This window comes from Psittacula echo (assembly GCF_963264785.1).
Source record: "Psittacula echo genome assembly, chromosome: 1".
Classification (NCBI taxonomy): Eukaryota; Metazoa; Chordata; class Aves; order Psittaciformes; family Psittacidae; genus Psittacula; species Psittacula echo.
The window spans coordinates 144,212,424-144,237,284 of NC_137735.1; the positions used below are offsets into that span (position 1 = coordinate 144,212,424).

General features: G+C 41.1%; 1 protein-coding gene across 1 annotated transcript in view; it reads right to left on the reverse strand.

Annotated features, from left to right (window-relative positions):
* Positions 1-17,272, reverse strand: part of PLXNB2 (plexin B2) — a gene marked incomplete at its 3' end in the record, with an annotated part of 81,335 nt that extends 64,063 nt beyond the window's left edge. Inside the window, exons 1-8 of the mRNA XM_080636246.1 lie at positions 15,907-17,272; positions 14,061-14,243; positions 11,502-11,624; positions 7,647-7,747; positions 5,355-5,481; positions 3,507-3,657; positions 1,072-1,186; positions 249-351 (exon numbers count right to left, since the gene is read on the reverse strand). Of these exons, the coding sequence (XP_080492372.1) occupies positions 249-351; positions 1,072-1,186; positions 3,507-3,657; positions 5,355-5,481; positions 7,647-7,747; positions 11,502-11,624; positions 14,061-14,243; positions 15,907-17,004 (2,001 nt within the window). The 5' untranslated portion in view covers positions 17,005-17,272. The remainder of the gene's footprint in view (positions 1-248; positions 352-1,071; positions 1,187-3,506; positions 3,658-5,354; positions 5,482-7,646; positions 7,748-11,501; positions 11,625-14,060; positions 14,244-15,906) is intronic.
* Positions 17,273-24,861: the final 7,589 nt, after the last annotated feature.

Consider the following 24,861-nt stretch of genomic DNA (forward strand, 5'->3'; position numbering starts at 1 on the left):
CCCATTGAAATAAAATAGTAAAAGGAACAAAAATATCCTTTCAGGAGTTATTCAGTCTCACTGCCCCTCCTCAATCACACCCTTAAATTCCCACCTCCGCACTGTCACTAAAAAAAACCCCTCGTTACACTTCTGGCGTTAACTTTAGAATAATTTTAAAATCTCTATTTCAACCAACTGATGTGAGAAGAAAAGAACAATAACTATTTCACTAATAAAAACCTAATAAACTTATTTTTAAACATTACCATATTTTGTTTAATCACATCCTGCACTGAAGAGGACTCTTCACAGATATGTTTCTTCCAGTCCCACTGGCAATTCCATCTATTGCTTGCACAGGAATAGCATCTACAAATATAACATGCTAGTCATGACAAACTGATGAGCTTCTTCCCCCCACTGACAAAAAAAGTAAATGAAATTCCATCTATCTTCATGGAGGGTAGATAAATCTGTTACAGCATCCTTACTATATTAAGCTGAAAACTTTGTAGTAATAACAGCTCAAGAACCCCAAGAAGCTATTTCCTCTCTTCAGTATTTAAGCAAGGATCAGAAAATTTTGAGATCAAGCCCGAGAGGTCTAGATATTATCTTGATTAACCTTCACACGAGGATGAACAAAATGCGGTTTGGGTTGGCTGCACCTGCCCTTGTGCGGCCACATCTCAAGCAGGGCAGATGACAGGGGCAGGGTCAACTTTGACTGTCCTGTTTGAGCACACGACAACCCAAAGCACCAATCTGCCATTTGTGGGAACAAGCAGTTAAGCAGATGTCCACCTGTGGATACATTAGCAGCTTTAGAAATGGCAACCCAATGAACTGGCCTTTAATTATATGTGGCATGAATACTCATATTCCATGATGTACATTACCGGATCACCTAGGGCCCTTCAACCATTTTTAAACTCCATCAAAGTGTAAGAAAAAGGATTTGGACACTGGTAAATTGAGAGTGCCAATAGCTTAATTATGAAATGATTGAGTAACTCAGCAGCCAGTTACCTGAAACACCATGCTACAGGCCCTAAACCTAAACCTAAGTTAAGAAGCTGAAATACTTACGGCTGATTTTCAAAAAGATTCATTGCTTCTTCACAGTCATAAAAAGGGTAAGTATGTGACGCAAAAAATATCTTGTTCTTTCCAAAGGTTAACTGAAGTGGAACTGAAACATGATCTATCACAAAAGGAAAACATCTAAGTGGTTATTGAATTCTTGAGCTGAATGATACAATGATAATATTTTTATTATTTTAGAGTACATAAGCAAATATTTAACTATAGCACTGACACTCTGGATCTCATGACCTGTTACACTTTAGATATACAAGTCCTGTTTTGTCTTTTTAAGCTTTACAAATTTTTCGGCACATAGTTGTCAGAAGAAAAGCAGAGATGGGATAAAGGGAAGAAGCAAAATTACAGAATAGCTTTGTTTCACGGAAGTGTTTCTCAGTGGTGCTATCGTCATGCTAGAATTGTAGAGTCTAGAAGAGCAAGGAAAACTGAGTAGGGAGATAATTGAACACAGATGAAAACTGGCACAAGAACAGTCATTTTAAATAAAACAGCTTCTTAAATATGAATATGTCTGCATGTAAAATTACCTCTTTCATTTGTGGGTTAAAACTGTCGTCATATGAATTAAAGCAAGTGATCTTTGTGGTTAATGCCCTACATTGCCTGCAATACTAAGTTACCACAGGCACTATGATCTTCAGTTTGCCATACATGATTTCTCCACAAATGTACCTCTTGTCTAGATTATTACTGAACCAGGAGTGGAAAATTTATCTTCAGAAACTGGTGCTTTCCTCAGTGAAGCTGTTTGAAATACCTTTTGCAGAAGTCATTAAGCCCATGTGACAAGCTATTTCACAAGCTATTGAGCAATTCCAAACTCTGCTTTCCCTGAACAGGTTCTTGGAAGGCCATCAGCTGCTTGGCTGGAAGTCACCTTTGCTTGCACTGGATCCCCTGAATATTTCAGACTGGTAGGAATGCCAGGGTATTTCCTAGCAATGGGACTGTGAAAAAACATCCTTGCTCTCTAGCAATGCCTTATTCCCTCTGGAACCAAACACTATTAAAGTAACTCAGACTTTTTCAAACTCAGCAGGGTTTCTTAACAGTAAGTGGATGGCTCAGGACTTTTTGTCACATGCTGCCAGGAACCACTGTCTGTGTTTATAACTGTCTGCCTTCTGCTGAAGTGTCTGCCAAGCTTCTGAGTATCTGTATATTACTTTTGAACATCCTTTAAAATGGACCCCTGTGCAACCAACCCAGACAGGCATATTATTTCTGTTTGACTCGGTTACTCTAATGCCATCCCTGACAGACTTCTAGTCTCACATTTTATGCTGGAAGATGTGAAGATGTCATGTTTATCAACCTGGTTGCTTTATGTCCTGCTTCACAAAATATTTAGGGAACATGAACTTGCCCTAAATAGCATAGTGCTGCTTGAACAGTTAGCATAAGCCGGTGCTGTGACACACCCCAGCTAGTTTAGAACTCAGGAGGGAGATTTTAACATCATTGCTCTTGCTGCAACTAAACCTGGATTACAGACCTGTTTCAGACTTAAGAGAAATAAAACTTATCTTAAAAAGTGCTTCTAAGTACTGTGCTGACAGTTCATGGCTGTTGTGATACGTACAAAAGGGTAACCTTGTGATACATACTAAGGGTACCTCTGCAAGCTGCAAGAGCACGTTTTGTTGGTTTGTGTGCCTTTTTTTTCTTTTATCTTTCTGTTTGTTTTAAATAAACAGTGCTGTGTAACCAGTTCTATCTCATGTGTTTATGCATCAAGATGCAAGAACTTAAAGCATGATTAAAGCACTATCTAGGAAATAGCACAAGAATTGTGGTTGCAATAGACCTTAAGCGTATAATCAGTGGTTCAGAACAATGATACAGCCTTTAATTACATAATCACATATTTTTCCACTGGACTTACTAATGCAGAAGCTGGAGGGCACACATTAGAAGGGGCAGAAAGCTTTATGAGAGAAAGGACAGCCTTGTGACTTGGACCGGAAAACAAGCCACTGACTAGAGTCTGCTGACTAGAGCAAAACTAAGGCATCAGAGATGAAAAAATTCACATCTGAAGCACATATGCAGCTCTTCTGGGCCCACAGCTCCAGAGTGATTACGTTAAGATTAGAGTAGCTGGGGTTTGTTTATTTGGAACAGAGAACAGCATCTCTCCGTCTCTGTGTCTAAGCCTCTGCCAAGCTCCTGTTTCAGGTTCCTGGTAGAAACACAGGGAATGCTACAGCTTGTAAATACAGTAATGGGAAAAGTTTCAGCAAACCTTTTGAAAAAAAAGAAAAGTTTGAACAGAGAGTTCAGCAATCGACTATTTGGGGAAAGGGACTAGAAGAAGAAAAATACTTGTATGCAGCTCATATAAGAACATTGCATTAGAAGCAGCAGGCTATGTTCTTTCCTCCTATTATGCGTGGAGGGTAGCAATATTTCTTTACCTTGGTGTTTTGGTGTTGGAGGAATTATATCGGGTGGATCACAGATAATAATCCCTTCTTTTAACTGAGCATAATGTGTTGTTTCACCAAACGTACACAAGACCTGGTCACTCTCAGTCAAAGTTGGCAATGGACTTACAGTCAGTTCCACCTGGAAACAAAATGTAAAAAGGGTAAAATGCCTGAAGGAAATGAGCCAAGGCCCAGTAAGATTTATGGCCAGAGGATTTCGACTGCTCCGTTCTTTTTGGCGAGCAGCGACAGTTTGGCCAGTATCACCTACAATGGTTCCCATCTTTAATTTTTATTTATTCCCACTTGCTAATCTTTTCTTCTTACATCTTTACCAATTGTTCCGGACTGGCTCTATGCTGAATTAGACTGGTACAAAAACCTCTTGTCCTGTTAATGCATTAGATCAGAACAAAAGAGTCTGTACAGACACACCTAAAGCCTTTTATTGTTGTCCTCAGTATCCAGTTTAGCAACAGTAAACAGAGTGGTTTACACTTAAATCCTGACAAACTTAATTAAAATTATATTAACTTAGGTGTTACTGGTGAATAATGAAATGAAGGGTGGATGGGCTGGAAAAACAGGAGTTTGAAAGGGCTGAACAGAAAAGTGGCTTCCCTCAAGACTTCTTGCCTACATGCAAGAAACCCACTGAGTTCTATCATGAAAAAAGATCTCTAAATGATGGTGAGATCTTAACCTCCTCAAGGAAAGTATTGCTAATGAGTGCATGTGAGAAACTAAAAGCAAAAAAAAAAAAAAAAAAAAGGAAAACTTAGCAAGAAAACTGAAATGAAATTTTGCATGCTGCTCTTGATACAATGCTCCAGGTGTGCTAATTATACACTATAACTTCTTCCATTTTGTACTGCTACTAGAAATGACAACCATCCTTTCCTCTCTGAAACTGGCCCAACTTTATGAGTTGCAGTGAACTTTGGTGAGTAAAGGCATCATGAGGGGACAGTGGCGTCAGTGCTGTTACAGGCAGCATGTAAAAACTCATTTGAAGTTGGGTTTGGTTTTGGGTTTTATGTATTTTGGCCTCAGATGCTGATATGAGACATGAGAGACTTGCCAACACAAACTGACAAGATCTGGACCAAGAGAAGGTGTGGAATTTAAGTACACTAGTTACACTATACTTTTGTTCAACACAGAAATGGCCTTAACATAATGCTGTTTACATCTGTTAGGAATGGAATTAAAGTGATTCAGAGGGATTAAAAGCCATTTTACTGATTTTACTTGCTGAGCAGTCCAGGAAGCCCTCAGCCTGCACTGGCGTGCTTCATTTGGAGTTAGAGCAAGCTATGACACCCTGGCCACACTCTGAACACTCAGTTTTGTTGTCACAGACTCATTTTGCATGCTGAATTTATCTTCTCCATGTACCCAGACTGACTTTGCTGTGTAGGCAAATCCACTGCTGAAAGCAACAGCTTATGGCTTCACTGCTTACTTAAGTTTATGTTCAAGTAAGCTGAAAGGGCAGCGTGAAACCTCCGCTATCAATTACTTTTTATGGGTTATACAACATTGTGCAACACTTTCATAATATTCAGATTAAGTGTAAGTGCTTTATGATCCATACTAGTGCATCATTTTTGGTTTACAGAGAAGGTCAAAAAAAGCATTTCTCAAAAGAAAACATGAACTGCAATCTGCAAAAACAGTGGGCAAGAAAGAGCACTGTGAGAAGAGATTCAGATACCCAAAACACTTCCTTATTCCTATTTTCCACTGTGCACGAAGAAATGCAGATATTCACCACCCTGGCAGTCATATCAATGTGCTTTAAGAACATGTAGGGAAAGCAATTTCTTGTCATACCTTAGTAGGGGCTCTGCGACTCATGTTTAGAGGGTTTGCACTAATGATAGTCATGCATGTGCCACTTGGGCTCCACAGCCAGTGGTTCTCCTTGTCGGCTGTTTCACAGTCTGCCTTCTTTGTGCACCTGACAAAACAGGAACAGAAACCAAAGCAAAGCAATATTATAGCTGGACTCTGCTTTCTCTGAACCATGCAACAATTTCAGGACTAGAGCCTGAAACTACAAGACAAGATGACTGGGAATTTGCTTTAATATTGACTATTCAGGTTGCTATTAGACAATTTTTAATAGAATAAGGGGTGGAATAAGTATTGATGATCTCAGATGTCAAAAGCAAGTGGGGAAACATGCTTATACTATTGTGGACACCACCCTGGATTAGACAAGCCAAATGAATACAGAGGCAGTAATATTTAGCACATAAACCATCAGCCAACGTATCCATTGCCTGATCATCTGAAACCAGGCTAATTAATCTTCGTTGCAGCATACAACAAAGTCCTGCATGAGTGGGAACAGCGTGTTTTTCCCGCAGGTCAAGCGGCAGACACCTATGTGTTGCCAGGGGTAGGACACTGCACTCATGAGAGCAAACCCTGCTGCAGGTACACAGGCCTGAGAAGGGCTCCTGTGAAACAGTAGCATCACAAATGTTACTTTCGTAGTCAGTTTTCCTTAGAAGCTGCCAGTATCGGAGACACTCTCTGCCAGAGCACTGTTACCCTTACGGGAAGACAAAAGCAGCTGCACAGCCCCACCAAAAACAGTGAGAGATTTTCCCAGCTCAAGTACAGGAAGGGCAGAAAAAAGTGATGCTGCACTGCAGAAGCTGCATATGTGGTTGAAAAAGCTTGTTGAAGTGTGTGTGGGGACAGCCTCATGCATATTCTTTCCATTCTGTGCAAAGTTCAGGAGAAAATACTGAAGCATCTCTGGCTGTTGTAGCAGGAGTCTACTAACTCGCCAGGGGCTTCAACACAGGGCAGATGCTGCACAGTTCTGGTAATGCTATCCTTAAATATACAATTTACAAAGAGTCTACATTCATGTAGCATATCCCTAAACACGCTATTAAGTGCTGTGTGTGATCACAAGACAGAATGTGCTGCAGATGAGAAAAATATTAGAAATCCAACATTTTTTTTCTCCCCATTGGACTAGCAAATGCAAAAGTTCATGTTTGCCTGTGAGAACATGAAGACCATTAATACTTTGAGATATTGAGGTCAGTGATCATATCAGAAACCTGAAGGGAAATCTAGGGAAAATTGCCTTTTGTATGATATATGACACGGCTTTCAACTTCCAGCAGCCCAGGAGGAGTTCGAGGTGCATATTCCAAATCCCCAGGTTTCATTCACAGCAACTGAAACCCAGGCTGAAGTTACAGTATATCACATAAACCTGCACGCACCACAGAAGTTTCTCGGCAGAGCTCCATATTATGCTACACATCAGGCTGACAGGTAACTTAATGTGATAGTTCACATTTTCAGACAGGAAGCTAGAAGCCTGAAATTCATCTGCATACTATAATTAAATAGCCCCTTTGTTCCAACAGCAAGAACTTAGAAACAAGAATTTCCAACCACTCGTGCCAAGGGGTTAATTAACTCAGTAGCCAAAAAGAGCTGCAGGACTGCTTTTCCCTCTTGAAACTCCAATCAGTGCAGAGTACAAAAAAAGAGACATTCCAGAGCTGCTCAGTGCTGTCCTAGTTTACATGTGTTTGAATATTAATTCAGTTAACCTCTGCAGATAGTCAGCCAAATACCACTTTCTGCTCTTCTACGTTAGGTGAGGGTTCAGTGTAGCTACAAGTCTTGATAGATGGATGTTTATATACAGAAAACTAGCATTTGAGCTATATACTTTACTTCAGACATGAACAGATCTTTCTTTTATGTTCTTTTTTACACTTTCCTGCTCTACTTAAAATATATGCTATAGTTTTTGATTTTAAATAGGGAGCACTCTTGTAATTTCTGGGAGGACATTTGACCATACAGTTCAGACAGTGATAACACATCAGTTAGAAGATATACACTGATTTTCAGTACCAGCAGCAAAGTATGTATTTTCCCAAACTAAACAAATCTGCAGAAGTCAAGAATTTCTGCGCACAGAAGAATGATACCGATGTCTGTGTGATAGTATTATATCAATATCAGGAGCATAAGGCTGCATACAAAGAGCTGGGATCACTATGCTGAGCAATAGCCCACAGCATGTGTGAGAATTTCAGCTATTCCATTGCCTGTACCCAGGAAATCTCCAGCAGCACTCACCTGCCCTCTCTGACGCACCAGCCGCAGTACGGGTCCCTTGCTTGAGTGCACTTCTCACAGTCTGAATATTTGTGGCAGTCCTGCACAGGCAGCCGATGCACCTGGAGAACCCAGAGGAAGGCAAACTGTAACAGATCTGAGGAGGGCACAAGGAGACTGAATGTTTGTGGACAGGGTTGTACAGTGCCATGGCAACAGAAGACTTGGCCCTGTATTATTATGATCAGAGCTCAGCCTGAGTTTAAGAAAATACATACAAAACCAGAGTCTGGTTATTTTCCCCTTAAAAGAGTCCAAATTTACACATTTAATCTGCTTTCCCCCAATATTCTCTAATCTCTCTTCAAAGTAACATTGTTATAATCAAGAATCACAAGCAAGTCTTACAAAAATTGAGCTTTTCAGTTCCCCCAGTTACCTCTGAAAATCCGTATTACAGCAGTCACTGCAGGGCAGTCACTGCAGGACGGACACTGCATCAAGAATGCTCTGAATTCAAGAAACAGCTACCACAGGACAGACACCTTCAAAAGGCAGACTTGGCACTGGCTAGACCATTTTTTTAACAGAGTATCTTCCCCTCTGTATCACTAGCATGGACATGAATTGTTTGGAAATGTGACCATCAGTGGCACTTTTAGCCAGAAGGCATTTCAGGAAGTCTGCAAGCATGAGAGCGCCAGGGTACTTTGGGTTACTGCACTGCTCCACGCCTAACCCTCCACCATGCAATACATTCATGAGAGAAAATGGAAATAATTATGACAGGAAGCAGTGGGGAAAAGAGCATCTACAGTCCTCATGTCTCAGTCCCCCAGCAAGTATATGGCTTCTGGTTTTGATTTCCTTTGGTGCTGAGAATAAACAAGTTTGTCCCTCTTTGATGCACAGAAAAAGGAGCCAGCACACAACCACCCTTTTTAGTTATACTGCTGAAATGATGCAAAAGAAGAACGGGACAGACATCTTCCTGTTGTTGAGTGTGTTTTAAAGAGTGTGAAAAGTCTAGAAACAGTAACTCTGAAATGTAGCCTTTCTTTTTTCTGCCTTATATCATCTCATTTAAGACAACTAGCAATTAGGAAACTACTTTGGAAGTCTGAGTTTGGTGTTTTCTTTCACATTCTAAGAGTTCAGTCTGACTCAGTTAAGGAAAAATGTCAATATTAGGTAGTTTTCTGGCATTTGTTAATACAGAGGTCTACTTTTTCAGCATTCTCTCACAGATTCTTACCTAACTGGAGCTGAGTTACTGGCACTCTGCTTTGCTAACTGGTACCCACGAGTAATTTAATATCCACTGAATGGCTTTTTTATGACAAAGTATTTATTTCATAATTCTGGCAGGCAGAAACAAGCCCCAGAGATTGCCATCTCTGCAAGTTTTATGTAAACTTAATGGATCCAAAAAAATAAAAGGAAAAGCAGTTCCATTTACAGCCGCTTCAAACTGCACAGAAACTAATTTTAGAGATTTTCTAATTGGCACTCTTAATCAAAAAGAGTGTTAAAAGCCAAAACAAGCAAACAAACTAGTGATCGTGGTAAGCGACTGCCACAGGCTTCTGCTTTCCTCCCAGTGTGGTACGTACCATAGGAATTTGGGATCCTACCAGTGATGTTCACTTGTAATGAATCAGTGTGAGCACGGCAGGGGTGGTACGCTCCTTTCCAAGTCCCTCAAGCTGCCAGAGCTTTCTCCTGCTCTCTGCCCAAGCTCTGGGAACAGAGCGGGGAGGAGAGGGCTGACTTTTGAAAGCATTTGCTCCAAGCCACCTACTGCTACTGACACAGCAGCAGAAGCTGGGAGGAGAAGGGGGACGAGAAGTGAAACAGGAAAGCCAGAGCTTATTTCTCACTACGGCTCTTAACCTCCCTATCATTCTCCCCTGTATTTCTCTCAATTTCATTCTTCAAGTTATCACCCACCACATCATCACTTTCACTTTGTTCAAGTGCTTGCAGAGCCCAAGCAGTTCATTTCCAAATGCTGAGGCAGGCTGCATCTGCCAGGTAGCTTAGCAGTAAGCAAGCCTATCAGCAATGCTAGCCTGCCCTTATTGTTTACCTTATTTTAAATACCTCTAAACCATTTTAACTCCAGAGTGGGCTTCTGATATCTCTATTCCCAAAACTTCCATCCACGCTTAACCCAGAAAAGCACGTTTCAGCATTTATTGTTTTCCTCTTGCTTACGTCTCCCAGCTCTGAAGGCCTCCATTCTCCTCCTGTCTATCTGCTTCTAAAAGGGGGAGGGACTGCTCATTGTAACTAACTCCTGGAGATGACAGTAATGTAATGTCTTTCCAGAGCTCCCAACTCCAGTTATTCATATTTAAGCTGAACAGGTTTTGTAGAAGAAAACTATTATTCGCATTATTGAGAAATTGCAGTGTTTGTGAGAGCAACTGGGAAAAGCTTAAACTGAAATCTTTCCTTTGGCAGACATTTACCACTTTCTCAATTTAAACATTTTAAGAGAAGGAATTAGTTTTGCAAATTTTCTCTGAAAAATTTGTGTGTGGCCTTCCTAAATTCTACCAGTTCAAGCAGACTGTCTCCAGAAAACCTGGCCTCCTTCAAGGTTGCTGCCATCTCTTATGCTGCTCAGTGGCTGTGGTGGGGACTGCAGGGCCTTTTAAGCAACATTCTAGCTTGTCAAATGGGGTGCCAGGGTACCCAAGCTTTTGTGGACAATACTTAAGTTTGGAATTCTGTTCCAAATCTGAGCAAAAGGCCTAAGAGAAGCATCAACTACTCCAAAAAAAAAAAAAAAACCCTACAAAAGCAAACAGTAACCTCTCCCATAAACTGTCATGTTTTTAAATGCTTTTTCAGTTGCTTATCTGACACTTTTTCCAATGTGGCTTCTAGTCTGAAAATCTTCAGGTAGAATATAACATTCTTGCAGTAGGAGTTTATGTTAATCCTTTGATAAAACAGACAGGGAGCATTCTTATTGCACTGTTTCTGCCAAATTCTCTCCTTTCACAGCCCCTCCTCATTTCCCCATGTTAGTCCTGTGGAGTGTTTCCCACGTCCCATTCCATGTCACTGTCAATGCTGCAGGTGGTTGTAGTTTGTTACCTCCTCTGTCCTGGAGAGCTGCTGAACCACATGTTTGAGGTTGGCAGCTCCAGCCACCACAGAGAAGTGTCAAAGAGGATTACAGCTGGAGGTGAAGGAGAAATCCAGCATCCCTTTCATCTCCTAATTGCTTTTTTTCTTCCTTTCTTTACAAACCTCCATTGTCTCTCACCTGCCAGCACAGAGAAGGGGAACCTAGAAGAGATCGCCTGTGCCTCTTGTAGCGAAGTCTGACCTTTCCTTCTGCACTCACTAACTAGCAGAAACTTGAACAAAAGTGTCTCTCAAAGTTGTAATTCTCTCTATTGCTTCCTAGTCCTTGACAGCAAAACCCACGAAAACTCCTGGCGGCTTTGCAGATGTAAATGCTGCCAGCATCCGAAATCCTAAAGTACTCCCGATAAGGAATGATGGCAGCTAGAGCATTCACCAGTGCCCCATGGACACCACAGTGAGCACTGGGGCTGCTTGACCCTGTGTGACATGCTGGTGCCAAACATCTCAACTGCATGCTTCTCACAGACAGCATAAGAGAACTTCAGATGTGAACTCATTTTTCATTTCTAATTGCTAAATACCACAGTTCTCCAAGTCACAACAGTCAAGTCCATCAGCTGAGACTTTTGAGAAAGATCTTCATACACACAGAGCCAGCAGAGTCCCAGCAAATGGGGTGACTTCCAGGAACAACTGAGAAATGTACAAACGTCAGGTAAAGATGCAGAGAAAGTGAAAATAGACCTGGTCCTTGTTGCAACCAGGACATACCTTGTCTGTGGTCATCACGTACAGATTTTCTTGGGTTTGGTCAAGGACCAGGTCATTCTTTATGGGTTTGTTCAGTTCAATAGTAAGAGAACTGTACTCAGTTGCAGTGGATGACAGGAACACCTATTTCATGGAAGAAAGAAAGTTAGTTAATTTTGCTTATTCTCCGCCCCCTAATATCATTATATTTGGCTATTGTGGTAAAAGACAACAAAAGGTGCTTCTACAAATACATTAACAACAACAGGAGAGCTAAGGAGAACCTCCATCCTTTATGGCATGTGGGGGGAAACACAGTGACAAAGGATGAAGAAAAGGCTGAGGCACTTAGTGCTTTCTTTGACTCAGTCTTTAATGGTAAGACCAGTTGTCCTCTAGGTACCCAGTGCCCTGAGAAGGAAGACAGGGATGGGGAGCAGAATGAAGCACCCATAATCCAAGGGCAAATGGTCGGTGACCTGCTACACCACTTAGGCACACTGTGGAGCTGGATGGGATACACTGAGGGAGCTGCTGGAAGTGCTCACTCAGCCACTTCCAATCATTCATCAGCTGTCCTGGCTAGCTGGGGAGGTCCCAGTTGATGGGAGGTTAGTGAATGTGATGCCCATCTACAAGAAGGGTCAAGAGGATCTGAGGAACTACAGGCCTGTCAGTTTGACCTCAGTGCTGGGGAGTGTTATGGAGCTGATCAGCTGGAGTGTCACCATGCTGCACATACAGGACAACCAGACAAATGGGCCCCGTCAGCATGAGTTTATGAAAAGCAGGTCCCACATGACTAACTTGCTCTCCTATGACAAGGCTACCTGCCTAGTTGATGAGGGAAATGCTGTAGATGTTGTCTACCTAGGCTTTAGTAGAGCCTTTGACACTGTTTCCCACAGCATTCTCCTGGATAATTTACCTGCTCATGGCTTGGACGGGTATACCCTTCATTGGGTAAAAAAACTATCTGGATGGCCAGGCCTAAAGAGTGGTAGTGAATGGAATTAAATCCATTCTGGCATCTGGTCACAAGTGGTGTTTCCCGGGGCTCACTAGCTGGGCCAGTTCTGTATCAATGCTCTGGACAAGGGGATTGAGTGCACCCTCACTAAGTCTGCAGATGACACCAAGTTGGGCAGGAGCATTGATCTGCTGGAGGGTAGGAAGGCTCTGCAGAAGGATCTGGACAGGCTGGATCAATGGGCCAAGGCCAACTGTATAAGGTTCAACAAGGCTCAGTGTCGAGTCCTGCACTTGGGTCATAACAACCCCATGCCATGCTACAGGATTGGCAAAGAGTGCTTGGAAATCTGTTTGGTGGAAAAGGACCTGGGGATATTGGTCGACAGCGGCTGAGCATAGGCCAGCTTGTGCCCAGGCAGCCAAGAAGGCCAACAGCATCCTGGCTTGTATCAGAGATAGTGTGGCCAGCAGGGCCAGAGCAGTGATCATCCCCCTGTACTCAGCACTGGTGAAGTCATACCTTGAATACTGTGTTCAGTTCTGGCCCCTCACTACAATAAAGACATTGAGGTGCATGTCCAAAGAGCAGAAATGAAGCTGCTGAAATTTTTTCACAAGGAGGGCTGTCAAGCTTTGGAACAGGCTGCCCAGGGAAGTGGTGAAGTCACCATCCTTGGAGGTATTTAAAAGACAGATCGATGTGGCACTTATGTTTTGATGGGACTTGGCAGTGCCAGGTTTATGGTTGGACTTGGTGATCTTAAAGGTCTTTTCCAACCTAAATGGTTCTATGATTAATGAAAATTCTGTGTTTACTCAAGTTCGCAAATTCACATTACGGAAATCATTTTCATTTGAAGTAAATGGCATCAAAAGCAAAAAGCAAAGCATCAAACTCATGAAAAGAAAATGCCCGCTGCTGACAAGAGCTATTATTTTTAATTTTTTTTTTTTGTAAATAGTGATATATTTTAATGCTGTAAAATTAAAATTCTCAACTCAGAGGTTTTGCACTTGAAGGTGTTCAAATTTGTTGTCTTCTCTTATGGTAACCAACAGTTTCAGCTTCAAATTTCAAACTGCATAGCGGCACATGGCCATAACTCCTCTTCAAACAAAATAAGGTTTTTGCTCTTGCAGTCTGGACATTTTGACACCCAAACATGTGAACCCTTGAGCCTCACACCATGCAGTCAGAATTTAGCAGAGCTCCATCTTGGGCTTTGTACTGCCATATCTATTCACTGAATGGCCAGAATGATTACAAAATGAAAACTGTTCTTAAACTAGTATGGGCTTGAATAGAGATAAGGCTAGAGCAGCTGTTAGATTACCTAAGGCTGTTTATTTAAGGTTCTCAGTAGGTATGTAATCCTTTGGGAAAAGTGCCATTCAGGCAATGCTAATTCAATCTGTGTATCAGATAGCTGAGGTACATCAGAAATAATGCGTTTTTTTCACTGAAATTGAAAATACCTCTAAGCTCTAAGAGAATTTGCTCCTTGTATGCGATCTTATAAATGCCATTTACTTTCAGAGTGAAGTATGCTATCTTTACAGTTCATGATCTTTTAAACGCCTTCCAGGCTTTTAAGTCCTGTTTGTTACCTTAAGGATTTTACCATCCGACGTTCCCAGGAATGCCACAGTATGTCCATTCTCCACAGCAACAGTGACGGCTGTGAGATTCATCCCTTCTTTTTGCAGTACCGGCTTCTCTACAACACCATTCTTACTTCCCAAAAGGTATGGCAAGTGTTCGGAGCCACAGGGGAAATTTTTGCTTGCATTCTAATAAGGAATAGCAATACAGAGAGATGTTAAACATTCAGATCACTAATTCCTAGCTAAGAATGGAGTGCAAGCCTATTACCAGTCACTATAATACCCCTCAGACATAGAAGAGTGGAAAGAGAGGAACGGATTGTCTGGCCATTTTCCCCCAATAGGCAGCACTCAGAAAGCAGCCTGCTAATTGCAAACTGCTTCAATGCTTTCACTTTCTAGAAGACAAGGGGGAAAGAATTTTTTTGTTTCCATTTCATTACAGCAGCACAGTTTAAAAAGTAACCAGTCTGTTTAATTAAAATGAACATGTCCTACAAATTGGGTTGACTAGTTTTGTGGTGAAGACTTTTTTTTTAGTGCTGTTTTGTTTCTTAATTTGCTGCTCTCCATAGAAATGCAACCCACTGGCAACTGTCTCATGAGCTTCAACACATTCCCCCTTCACTATACTTTAAGCCTGAGCTGCAGGGAGTGCCACCAGAAGGAAGTTCATTCACACCTTGCCTTTCCTGCTATATTTGGTAACAAGACTGTCTTTCTGATCTGAAAATTGCACCTCCTTTTTGCCGGAAGCCATGACCAATCTACTTGTCACACTCAGGACTCCTGTATTTGATACTTTGCTCAGATGCAGGGTACTGCAGTAACACTGGTGTTTGGAAGCAAAAAGTGTTCTTTTGGCTTTTTATCAGTGCTAGTGACCTACTGTGTGGGTGACGGTTGTGGTTTCATGAGAAGAAGGATTATGGGTCAATACCAACATAAGGTATTCCCAGACATCTTCTTCAGCTGTTTTCAGCCGCTTATGCAAGTATGTACCTTGCTCAGATTGGGGAATTAAGACATCCTCCTAAAAGCTGGCTGAGTTATTTTTAAGATGATTCAGCTCCTCAACCCAGTTTAGGGTTAGCTGCAGCAACAATGGCATGCACAAACAGTGCTTGAGAGTACGGTGGTGTGGACAAAACCATCATAAAGTCAACGGAGATGCTGAAGGCTGCCTCCCAGAGACAGTAAATTGAAAATAGCTGTAAATTGAAAAACAGTATCTGGAGGGTTATAACAGTGTCCTCCAAAACCCTTATAGCCAAGGTAGTGACAAGTGTAAAAAGATGGCCACCATGCTATGGAAGTATCTTGAGCCAGAGCAAAACATTAACAGCACCTGAATATAAGAAACGTGCATTTCCATATACTTCCGTATAGCTGAAAATTCAAATCCAAGTGAGAAACAAGACTGAACTCCAGATATCACCTATGAGATTCTTAATACCATTTAAAACATTTTAAATATATTGGCTGAAACCAGAATTGTCTGTAGTGATCATCTGGAAGCTGATCATGGGCATAACAAATCACTGCATTTGACTCAGTAATTTCCATACCAGAAGGAACTTTTTAAAAGAAATGCATTTATGAAACCAATATTCATCTTTCAGAAGACACAAAATGTTTTTTAAAAGACTCAAAATTATTACTATCTTGCCACTTCTTGCTTAACCTGTTCTGCCACCCCCCAGTCACATTCCACTACTACAGTGAATCCAGCTATTGATTTTTCAGTCATGTGATTTCACTATAGTTTAGCTCAAAGCCAATCCAAAACACGCAGTTGTATAGTTTCCTGTAACTCTAACACAGATTATAACACTGATACTGATATTACCAGTCCATGCGATGCACACGGGTTTTCTGCTGAAAAAAGTTTGTAAAATGAGCTGGTGTTCTTTTTAGTGTAGCAGTCGTTCCGGTTTTTTTCCATCTTTTCATTGATATTCCGCAAGGAAAAGACACACATGGCAGATTTTAGAGAGCCGCTATCTTTGTTTACTTTGCTGAAGAGTGCAAGAAGAACTTTGTCATCTGAGAAAGCATCTGTAGTTTGTCTCTGCTGAGCCATGCTCTCAGCCAGCTCTTCTCCTGGAGTAGTGACGTAAGCAGAATGACAGTGATCATAGGCACCATCATCATCCTTGCAACCCAAGTCCATTTCAAAGTAGGAATAATAATGGGCATCATCTTTGCACAGGCGTGCAATCAGTGTGCGGTTATTGACGGGCTGTTTCTCTTGCTGGTTAAAAATAAAATAAACATAATTTTTATCCTCAAAGACTGCCACAAATTGCTGTGTGCTTGACGAGTGATAAGCTGACTTAACAGCTGCCGAGTCTGTATACATTTCAAAAATGTCTTTCCCATCCCTGTCGTAGAGCTGCCGAGTGCTGATTATTATTCCATTATCATTTGGTCCATTCCCTTTCCCAACAAACAGGACTCGGTCATTATTCAAGGAAGTGATCAATCCCACAGTTGATACATTCTCATCGTTGCTTGCTACAAAGGATTTTTCTCCGCTACTGTCTACATAATACTTCTCTTTGCTAATGTCTTCTAGATCTCTGATGGCACAGATTCCCTTGAAAAGGCTTCCACACACCACAATTGTTTTATCCGCCTTGTTCAGCAACAGTAATTTGTTATAATTGTCAGTCAGTACTGCCTCTTTACATTGATTTTCATCAATGGGAGGTGTGCACTTTTTGTTGTCCTTTCTTGGACCTGTTTCTACAAACCTTATTACTTCCAGGTTTTCTGTAAGCTGATACAGAGCATTTACCACTCCCAAGTAGATTATCCCAGTGTCATTGTCCACTGTTAGATGATTTAGCTCTGTAGCACTCTGAAAAAAATTAAGTTCCTCATTTCTGGATAAGGTGATGCAAAGACAGCTCCAAATGCTCAGTGTCCAGATCCATAAAGCCATTTCTATTAATACCTAAAAAGGGAAAGAAAAGAAGAATGTGAAACATCCATAAAAAAAAAACCAAACAAACAAAAACCCCACAAAATTCAACAACATGATTTTTTTTTCTTCCATGATTTCAGACACAAATATGCTTACGCGTGTGTGGACAACATGAAGATTATGGAAAGCCTAAAACCCTGTTAATTGCCTAGCAATTTAATATGTTGGGGAAGAATTAAACAATGTTATATGTCTAAATGACTATCATATAACCAATTAGATAATCAATCCTGTGCGAAAGCATAATGAGAACAGACAATTTGAAGCAATACAGAGTGCCAAGAAGGGGTGGTGCTTCTCCAGACAGCTTCATACTGTGTGAATTAGTTATTGTTGAGATCTTAAAAGCAAGTTGGGGGATCTCAGTGTTTCATGTGGCTCCCTGTCCTGGGTTCAGCAGTAGCAGTCAGTTTTTCTTCTCCTTCTTAGTAGCTGTTGCAGCACTGTGTTTTTGACTTTTGGCTTGGGAACAAAAAACTGATAACACTGATGTTTAGACTGACCAAGGACTTTGTGAGTCTCATGCTCTGCCAGGGAGGAGGAGGGGCCGGGAGGAAGCGGGGACAGGACACCTGACCCAGACTGGCCAAGGAGGTGTTCCATACCACAGCACGTCATGCCAGGGGATGTAACTGGGAGCTACCCAGAAGGGCACGTCCCCTGGTCGGTCGGGCTGTTTTTTTCCGGCGGGCGGTATCGTATTCTCTTCCTTGTTATTTCCTTTATCATTATTACTATTAGTGGTAGCAGTAGTGATTTGTGTTATACCTTAGTTATTAAACTGTTCTTATCTCAACCCGTGGGAGTTGCGTTCTTTTGATTCTCCTCCCCGTCCCTCCAGAAGCGGAGGGAAGAAAGGTGGGGGGGGGGCAGTAGACTGCGTGGTTCTGATTTACAGCTTGGGCTTAAACCACGACACTCCCCCTTAACAGAGGTGAAAACTTTGCATAAAAATGTTTGAGAGATTGGGTGTTGCAGGACTTTCCCCAGAAAGGAAAAAAGACTTTAATTGACTACAAGTAAGTCTGGATCTGGCTGCTGATGCTCTTTGAGAAAGTGTTACACAAATCCTTCATCAATGTAAAGCTGCAAGTTGGTAGAGCCCCTAATATTTGCCTTTGGCCTCTGGTACGCATTACAGCCCAACATTCCAATTCACTAGAGTGTTGACACTAGTTTCAAATCTGCCTTAAGAACATCACTTAGAGCTTTATGGGATTAAGATTCTGTTACTGGGTTTGTTCTTTGCTTTTACTTCCCAAGCAGATCACCTGGCTGTTTGAAATGAGACAAAACCTTCTGTAACTTGTAATAAGAGAGCTAATTTTAACCTGAAAAGTTAAATGCGGAGGCAAGCCCCAACTGGCTTCCTAAGCACAGAACATTTTTCAGTGTTTTCTGCAAGTGTTTAGTTCTGAGACCACAAACAGAAGGTGGCATGTTTGAACACACTGATGTCAGGGGGAAAAAGATAAATACTGTTTGGAGGAAGTACTGAAAACCAAATATGATCCACAGTATTTTCGTTTTCAAAGTTAACCACGTGACTCCGGAGTCTGATGAGGAAAGCACCTGTAAACTTAAAGGAAATCTCAAGATAAATCTGAAAATATCTGGAATTGTGAATAGAAAGGATAAAGAACCCCAAAAAACAAAAAATGAACTCACAGAAAAAACCAAGAGAAACATTTAACAAAGTAAGCTAACAGCAAAAGCCTTGTAGGAGCAGGAGAAGAGCACAGAATACCAAAACAAGACATAAAAAGGAACCATACTCCTGTGTCAGCTACAACCTCTGTTTTGGCAGCAGTAATAGACTCTGGTGGGATGTGAAAAAGAATTGCCTGAATCATAGAATAGTTAGAGTTGGAAAGGACCTTAAGATCATCTAGTTCATCAACAACCAGTCTGCAAAAGCTTGAGCAGGGAGAGAAGGATACTTGTGAGCACAAGCCGTCTGCTGGCTCCCCAAACCACCCCAGCATTGCCAGCAATGCAGAAAGACCACTCCTGCCCTCCAATATTGACCGCACTTTGCTCCTCTACAGAGAAAGTGTGTGTGCAACAGTGAGAAATGCTTTTCTGAAAGCAGAGTGATTCTAACTTCTAAAACCCAAAAAACTTAGTAAATGTAAGTCAACATAGTAATGAAGACAAAATAAAAGGCTAACTTCAATCTTGTTTTGCTAAAGCTCTTATCATGTACAAAACTAAGGAGGTAACTTTAAAACGAGGTCAGAGAAGAGCGAGTATATTACTGACAGCACAAGCCTGACTTTTAATGATAGTTGACCTCATATGACAATGATCAAGAAAAGGCTAAGAATTATAACGCATTCTTCAGACACATGGACTTCAGCTCATGCCTTGCAACGTAGTGAAGTGTTGGACCTCTCTACAACAACCTTAGACCTGCTCTAAGGAATACAGAAGAATTCTGGTATTTTCTGTCAGAAAGTCCTCTTCTTCCTGCTCCCAAGGACCTCAATTTTCCCAACAAGCTTTGATCCCAGCTTACATCTCTGTGGCTAAATTGTACACCATAATGTATGTCATCTAGTTTCAAATAATTTCCCTTACAGTTATCTGCAATGAAATAAACAGCCTGACATACTACTGCAGTGTTGTTTCATAACAGTTTTACCATTCTACTGTCTATTGCAGAGATTCACTTGGCCCTTTTTTTCCCACAAGGCAATTATTGTCAGATTATTATATTTTCTAGATATATATTATATAGAGCTCTATTTTCAGTAAAGAAAAAAAAAGCCATAAATAGCTTTACTTATAAAATATGCCTTGAATGAATGAAAAGTAATTTATTATACCTCAATTTCTGTATTCAGCTCACCTCCATGTCCATTTATTTCAGTGGATTAGAAACATATTTTGCCCATTTGAGGCACCCAGGACACAGAGGCTGCACTTACAATACACCTGCCTTTGTCCCACAGGCAGAACGAAGAGTCTTGCTGGCTCATGCCAGAGCCAGAACATAAGAAAAAGTACATTTTGCACCTCTAAAGCAGACTCTTAAAGGAGTAATTAATCCCACTGTACAAAAATTGGTAATGCTTCCTCCCTACTGTTTTCTGCCTTGTTTACTTATCAAATTTTTGACTTAAATTATTCAGAACTACAGACATTTGCCATTAATTCTGTCTTTCCTTCTTCCTTTTTTCCTCTTTTTTGTTGGCATTAACTCCCTGCCACCCCAGTATCCTGCCAAACACCATCAGATTATCTCAGACCTCCATGCAAGGTTAACAATTCTTCATTCTCCATACAACATATTAGTTTCATCACCCACCCCCCTTCCAAAGCAAACAGTAAACAAAATTTAAATATGCTATGGAAAAGATCCAGAACCAAATTCCCATGCACTTCTCAAACACTAGGCTTAAGGAAAGCAAAAGCAAACAAAATGGAATGAGGTGCACTACAACCACAGGTCATTCTCACCTGATCTTAACTGGAAAGTAGCAGCTGGAGGAATCCTGCAATGAGCAGCTGATGTGGTAGGAACAACACGACTGCTATTAACACAGATGTGCTACTAAGTTAGCTGCTATAGAAATGTATGAAGGAACAGTTTCGTGCTGGGAGAAACTTCTGTTTTAAACATACAAGTCCTGAAAACAAAAGTGAAAATGAGAAAGAAGCCCAGGCTGCAGCACGAAATCCGAGATGTTCAACACATGGATTCCCAATGACTTAATCACACACCTTAAAATACACATGGGTCTGTGTGGCTTACTCAGAGTCATGCCTTGGTCCTGAGAACTGACATAAACCCTCTGGCCTCAGTTTAAGTTTAGTTTTAAGCCCTTTCACAGACTCAGGACAAAAGAAGACACAATTTGTTTAATGTCTCTCAAGCTCTTGTCTTCATCCTGCCTCTTCCTTCCCCGATATAATTAGAATCACATCAAGATTACCTGAATTGCAAAGTCATTTTCTTTTTTGATTCCTCCCTTTTTCATCATCGCCTTCTGGATCCCTTCCACCATCTTAAAACATACTCCTCTTCTGATTCATATCGCCTTTCTCAAGTAACAAGTGATGGGACAAGAGGAAACGGCCTCAAGATGCAGCAGCAGAGCTTTAGGCTGGCTATTAGGAAACACTTCTTCACCAAAAGCGTTTTCAAGCATTGGAACCGGCTGCTCAGGGAATTGGTGGAGTCACCATCCCTGGAGGTATTTAAAAGATGTGTAGCTGTGCACTTAGGGACATGGTTTAGTGGTGGACTTGGTAGCCTTAGGTTAACAGTTGGACTCAATCATCTTAAAGGTCTTTTCCAATCTAAAGGATTCTATGCTTCTATGATATACCTTACATACAACTGGATGTGATTTTGAAGAGTATCCTAGAAGGAGGGCAGTAATAATAAACGCAGTTCTAAAGCATAGAAAACTTACAAAAATATGTGTGTTGGAATAGCTGCAATTTAAAACAAGTGTTATTCCCAAAATGATGGACAAGAGAGTCTTCAGTGAAGGAATAATCTTACCAGTTTAGCTCCAGTGGTGTTTTTGCAGAGCTGCTCTTCACAAACCATATATATATACTGAGTTAAACTGTCACCTCATCTCATCCAGACAAAGTTTTGTTACTTGAAATTCTGGATCTACAGACAACACTTCTGCCAAGAGAGGCAGATACTGACACACTTTAACAGTAACTGATGCAGAGAACTGTGGTTCTCTCTGCAAACTTTCCCTTCATCAGGGAGATGCCAAAAGATACAAAAGACCTTTAAACTGGGAAAAAATGTTAAGAAGACTGAAACCCTGCAACTTAGAAAATATAAAAATCCAAAGAACGCACCCAAAAGGCACAGATACTTGTAGAAAGAGGAATGAAAGAATTTTCTAGCTCATTTTGAGTAATCTTGCTGTTACTGATAAGTTTTTGCTCTTACTGATAGCTTCTGATAGGTTTCCCACAAGTTAGAAAGAATTCAGCTTTCATTTTTAAGCTCAAAGCAATTCAGAATGGAAACCTTTTGGATTTCCAATCTTCTACTTCTGTAAGAATTGTAGGTAAACGTAAGCCTTTTCCTCCCCACCTGCAGCTTTTATTACTATTTCCTAAAACCAATGAACAATTTAGCTTGCTGGTTCAGGAAAGAGATCACTTTGAAAAACACTCTACAGGATTCAAACTAGTTTCCTAAGAGCACGGCTACATGCTGGAAAGGCTTTGGAGAGAGAACAACTCTGCAGACTATGCCATATGTCCAAAATTGGTTTAGTAGAACCACCAAGAACAGCGATCACTATGATGGGTGTCCATCCCTTTAGTTGTGATGGTTTGCTGTTAGCAGGTGGGATCTGTGGGCCAGTGAGCTGTGGGAGGTCACTTTGTGGAGACTAAAAAACCAATACCCATTCCTCTGGAAGCTGTGATAGCCTGCACTGCTCAATCAGAAAATAAATAATTTTCCTTCCCTTTTGCTGCTCCTAGAAACACAATTTGCTAAGATATAGCACATCTTTGTATGGGACAAACTATTCCACCTGGTCAAACTGTTGGAAAACTGGCAAAAAAGTGGGCAAATACTGATTCTACTCCAGATGTGGAAGACAAAAATTTTGCTTGCTTTCACAAGGCATATTCTCAATTGTTTTTCTTATTTTTTAATTAATTGTCAATAATATAAAGTTTCTTTTTTAATATGTATAATAGTCATATTGATATGGATCTTCTTTTACAAGAACTGGTTGGAAATTAAGGAAATAATGACTGTTACTCCCTCAGTCCCTGTGCATTCTGCAGGTGTTTTCTTCACAGTCCCTGAGCAAAACAAATAGAAGACACACGAAACCACAAATTCAGGTTACTGAAAACCAGGTTTTCCTATACCATGGTTTCATCTGGCAAGAGCCAGCTATGGTGGGTTGACTCTTGCTAGATGTCAGGTGCCCTCCAAAGCTGTCCTATCACCGTCTTCCTCAGCTAGACAGGGAGAGAAAAATAGAAAGAAAAGCTCATGGGTTGAGATAAGGACAGGGAGAGATTACTCACCCATTACTGTCATGGGCAAAACAGGCTCAACACGGGAAATTAGTTTAATTTATTACCAACTAAATCAGAGTAGGGTAATGAGAAATAAAACCTGAATCTTAAAATGCCTTCCCTCCATCCCTCCCTTCCTTCTGGGCTCAACTTTACTCCCTATTTTCTCTACTTTCTCTCTTCCCCCAACAGCTACACAAATGCAATACACCTATACCATGGTTTCATTTGCTAAGAATGAGCTGCTCCAAAGAGGAGTAAATCTATCGCTCATGCCTGCAACATCAGCAGAGGCCAGTGGTGGCTGGGAGACAACAGCATGCACTGGACTGCTTCCCTGGGAAAGAGGCATAGGCAAGAAGATTCTTACATCACTCTGGAGACTCTCATCTTTCAGAAGATCTGAAGTATCAGCAGCAAAAAGAGCTCAGATAACTCACTCCCTGAGCGAGCCCATTAACTCAAGTAGACACTGAGGCTTCCCACTACCTGGCTAGCTGGGAGCCCAAGGGCAAAGGGGCACATTTAAAAGGATGAGGCAGCATTGCAAGAGCAAGGCCACCCAAAGAGACTTTTAAGGACTTTTCTTGACCTTTACTTACAAGGTCATCCCCATCAAGCTTCCTACAAAGGCAGAGGCTAAGTTTTGAGAATCCATGCCACCAATCATTTACCAAAGATCACCAAACCTTGCTCATGTCCCACAGTTACCAAACAGGTAAGGAGGGAATTAAACAGGGGATCTCATCCAGCTATAATATCTCTGGCAACTACATTGAAACAGTACTGCCACAAACAAATGGGCCAGCAAGCCAAACAGAAAAGTTTTCCTGTCCCACCATGGAAAAGGTTTCTCCTGGCATTGCAACTGAATTAACAGCTCAGGACCTAAGCTGCTTTTGCTGGCAGGACCTGTATCTACCAGCATCTCCACGCCACGGACTCTCATGAACTTGGTGCAAACTGATCAGGGTTGAGTCAAAAGTTTAAGTGAGGCAAACAGCTAGCAAATTCAGAGTTCACGTTAATAATTGTGTCATTAGCTTCAAGCTAAATTAATAACACTATTGGTAGGCTGAATCAAAACCTTTCATCTGTGCACATCTGAACTCCAATGTATTTAATATTCTGATCCAGATCCAAATTCAGAAGACGAGGGAGCAACATGAGTCTTAATTTTTCAACTAGGAGTCACTCAAAAGAGCATTAACAACAGGTAATGAGACTCAGAAAATGCATACTTACATATTTTGTGATTGTATTCAAGAATTTCCAATAAAGTGCTGTCTGTGCAACATCAGCAGGTAAACAAAAAGGTACTTTGCAGATTTATATGCACTTAGAAGCAGAGCCATGCTACACAAGCTGAACTGTAATGAATTCCCTGGTTTATTGCAGCCAGACCTGGGAGCATTTTGATTTTGAAAGTCTTTTACACTGTGGGTTCTGCCTTAGTCCAAGGGTGAGGTTTTGCTGCTCTTAGGAATCAAGACAAAAATTCTCTGAAGTGAAAGTACCTGCAAGAATTCACAGTGCCAAGTAGCTTAAAAACTTCAATAAAAATAGCTGCTATGGAAAGATCTCATTCCACAGCATTAGCTACCAGCAATTACAGAGTATAAACCACTCTGAGCCACAGCTGCTCATGCGAGAAAGGTCTCTTCAAATCCTAATTTTTGTCATTGTATTTTTTGTTATGAAGACAAGCATTGATATTATCATCTCAAATAAGAGGGTTGCATCAGCCCCACTGATGCAGGGAGGAGCACACACAGAGAAGAGAAATGCCACAGA